Source organism: Grammomys surdaster, unplaced genomic scaffold, assembly GCF_004785775.1.
Source record: "Grammomys surdaster isolate TR1022 unplaced genomic scaffold, NIH_TR_1.0 125946, whole genome shotgun sequence".
Classification (NCBI taxonomy): domain Eukaryota; kingdom Metazoa; phylum Chordata; class Mammalia; order Rodentia; family Muridae; genus Grammomys; species Grammomys surdaster.
The window spans coordinates 1,916,072-1,919,669 of NW_021620768.1; the positions used below are offsets into that span (position 1 = coordinate 1,916,072).

At 46.2% G+C, this 3,598-nt stretch overlaps 1 protein-coding gene across 1 annotated transcript in view; it reads left to right on the top strand.

The window, feature by feature from the left end:
• Nucleotides 1–527: 527 nt before the first annotated feature.
• The window catches only part of Ssr2 (signal sequence receptor subunit 2), a 7,790-nt gene continuing 4,719 nt past the window's right edge, over nucleotides 528–3,598 (top strand). Inside the window, exons 1-3 of the mRNA XM_028753186.1 lie at nucleotides 528–601; nucleotides 798–952; nucleotides 1,905–2,003. Of these exons, the coding sequence (XP_028609019.1) occupies nucleotides 798–952; nucleotides 1,905–2,003 (254 nt within the window). The 5' untranslated portion in view covers nucleotides 528–601. The remainder of the gene's footprint in view (nucleotides 602–797; nucleotides 953–1,904; nucleotides 2,004–3,598) is intronic.

Here is a 3,598-nt window from a genome sequence, read left to right on the forward strand (position 1 = left end):
GTGTGTGTGGCTTGTGCTACTACACCTAGGTGCCCACGCACATGTAGAGGTCAGAGAACTTGCCGGTGTCCTATTAAATGGGTCCAAGGATTCAAACTCAGGTGGGCAGGCATGGTGGCAAGTGCCTTTACCTGCCAAGGGGTCCCTCTGGCCCTATTTCGTAGTTGTCAGAAGTCTCTGTAAAGAGCTAATTACATAAGACAGTGACCAGCCAGCTTGGCTATCTAAAAATGCAAGGAAAGGCTGTATCAGCTACTGCAGCTTTAAAACAAAGTCGGAGTCTCTTTGAACTTTAAAATTGTGCCTATGCAGTTTATTTCATTTTAGTTTACTTAAATAAACAGAGGATTTTTTCCATGGGGCTGTATTAAAAAGAAGAAATTGGAGGACACACAAGAAAGAGTCAAGGACTTTTGGTAACTCACTCCTTTGGGGTAGCCGCGGCCACAAAGGGGAAGGCGGGGCTTGTTCCAGAACTACAACATCCACAAGGCACTGGAAGGGACACCAGGGTTTCCGGCCAAATCCATTTCCGGTCTTTTGGAGGCTGACGTTGTTTTCCGGTTATCTGTGGCCTAGGGAGGCGTTTGGGGTATTCACGGTGAGTCTGGGAGTCCCAGAAGCGATGGGGGTCCCCGTGACCCGCAGCGCGGTGTCACTGCTGTGGCTTGGGCGGTTCTCCGGGCCCGCGGCTGCCAACGTGGCAGCGGAGCTGGAGTGTGGCGCCGCACAGGCTGCCTGGCTGGCAATGTTTTCCATGCTTGGGTCCATCGCTCACATTGCTCTTCTTTTCAAAGATGAGGCTGCTGGCGGTTGCGGTGTTGGCTCTGTTAGCTGTCAGTCAAGCAGAAGAAGGAGCCAGGCTTTTGGCCTCCAAATCATTGCTCAATAGATACGCTGTGGAAGGGAGGGACCTGACCCTGCAATATAACATCTACAATGTTGGCTCCAGGTAACGGCCTAGTGTTAGCAAGCCCCTTTCTGAAGTCTGAGCTTCCACGTGGACTTAGAGAACATTTTGTTGGGGAGTGAATTCTCTTTTGGAGTCTTCCAGCATCGAGCCTAGTGAGTGAGTGAAAAAAATATATATATACATATATTTTTTTCCACTGGGCTTACCTTTGTTGGGATGCTTTTTGAAAGGGAAGACATCCTTAGGTGAACTACAAGAAACCATTTCCCACTTTGGGGTCCTGGAAGGCTTTCAAAGGCAGGAATAAGTTTAGCTTGTGAAAAAGGAAATGCAGACACAAAATGTCCATCTGTCCTCTTGCCTCGGGTGCAGACTCCCAGCTTTCTTCTCTCACTGTCGATCACTTTTTTGTTTGTTTGTTGTTTTTCAAGACAGTTTCTTCCTGTAGCCCTGGCTGCCCTAGAATCTGTCCTTAGACCAGGCTTGCCTCAAACTCACAGACAGCACCTGTCTCTGGCACTGCTTCCCAAATGCTGGGATTAAAGGCATGTGCCACCACTGCTGGCTCCCATGAGCACTTTACTTGCTGATCTTTCCCTTTTTTTTTTTTTTTTTTTTTTTTTTTTTTTTTTTTTGAGACAGGGTTTCTCTGTGTAGCCCTGGCTGTCCTGGAACTCACTCTGTAGACCAGACTGGCCTTAAACTCAGAAATCCACCTGCCTCTGCCTCCCGATCTTTCCTTTTATATTTCTTTCCCATTTTTATCTTAACTTCCGATATCTAGAAATTAGAGCAGGAATAGCTTTGGGCACATTCACTTCTGGATATTTGAATATTTTGGTGTGTCTTAGCAACAGAATCCAGGCCTTATCTGAATTCTTCAAAACAGACCCAACTTACTGTGGGGATTTCTTTTGACCAGCAGGTAGATTTTCTGGTTAGCTCTCTTAGTTTTCTGCCCCTCACTCTTTTTATTTTCTCTGCTTTCCAGTGCTGCACTAGATGTGGAATTATCTGACGATTCCTTCCCTCCAGAGGACTTCGGCATTGTCTCTGGTATGCTCAACGTCAAATGGGACCGCATTGCCCCGTATCCTTTCTTATAGGTGATGAGGGCTGGGAGTGAGATGTGGCCTGGAAAACAGCAAGGGTGCTGCAGCCAGACCGGGAGTGCAGAAGGGGGTGTCAGCCGTGCGAGTGTGCCTTCCTTCAGGTTATAAGGCTGACTGTATCTCCCTAAGCTCAATTAAGGAGATATAGACATTCATAAAGACATCTGTGACCACAAGTGAATATTGGCTGTGCTTTGTTTCTTTGTATTGCCAGGGACAGATGTAGGTATTCACACACATTGGGTAAGAAGTGCTCTATACCTGATCTGAAAGCACTGAATGTGCTTTCAACTTTCAAAGCACATTCAGTGGGATGTCACCATGAAGACTCTGGGTAACATGTTAGCCTCTCCTCTTAGTGAGTTTCTACTTTCTGATTTGAAAGTTATTATTTTTTATTATTGCTATTATTGTTATTGGGTTTTTTTGTTGTTTGTTTGTTTTTTGGTTTGGTTTTTCGAGACAGGGTTTCTCTGTGTAGCCCGGGCTGTCCTGGAACTCACTCTGTAGACCAGGCTAGCCTCGAACTCTCGAACTCAGAAATCCACCTGCCTCTGCCTCCCAAGTGCTGGGATTAAAGGCGTGCACCACCACCGCCCGGCTAATGTTTTGATTTTTCAAGACAGGATTTTCCTGTGTAGTCCAGGCTGTTCTGAAACTTGCTGTGTAGACTAGGCTGGCCTCAAACTCAGAGATCCACCTACCTCTGCCTCCCAAGTGCTGAGATCAAAGGTGTGCACCACCACTGTACTATGACAGTTATTTTTTAACTATTGAATTACATGATTAGCCCTCCCTCCCTGCTTTGTGTATTTAAGTATACTTAAATTTTCTGTGTGTGTGTCTAGGCAAGAAGACATCAGTTGTTTTGGAGCTGTGATTACAGAAGATTCTGTCCTATGTGGATCCTCAGAACCAGACTCCAAAGAGTAGGAAGTGTTCTTAAATCTCTGAGCCATCTCTCCAGCTACATGTTTACATTTTTCTGATGAGGATAAATATTCTCTGTGTATTTTTGCTGGCTCCTTTTATTTTTAATCCTGTGTACTATATTTTTTAAAACTTCTGTTGTGGACTGGGGTGATTTTTCTGTGGGTACAAGCACTTGGGTTTTTACAGAAGACACAAGGCTTGTTCCCAACACTCTTGTCAGACAACCACAGCCATCTGTAACTCCACTCCAAGGGCTCCAGGGTCCTTTCCCAGCATGCTAGGCAGGCTCTGACGTCCATGTACATATAGACCCGTGGACACACACAGAAAAGCAAATATAAATAAGTAAAGTCTTGCCAGCCGTGATGGTGCACGTCTTTAGTCCCAGCACGCTAGATAAAGAACCAGCCTGGTCTGCCAGCCAGTGAGACCCCTTCTCAAAAAAATGAAAAAATGCCAGGCTGGTGGCGCATACCTTTAACCCCAGCGATTGGGAGGCAGGCAGATGGATGTCTATGAGTTCAGGCCAGTCTGGTCCACAGATCAAGTTCCAGGACAACCAGGGTTGCACAGAGAAACTTTGTCCCAACACACACACACACACACACACACACACACACACACACACACACACACAGAG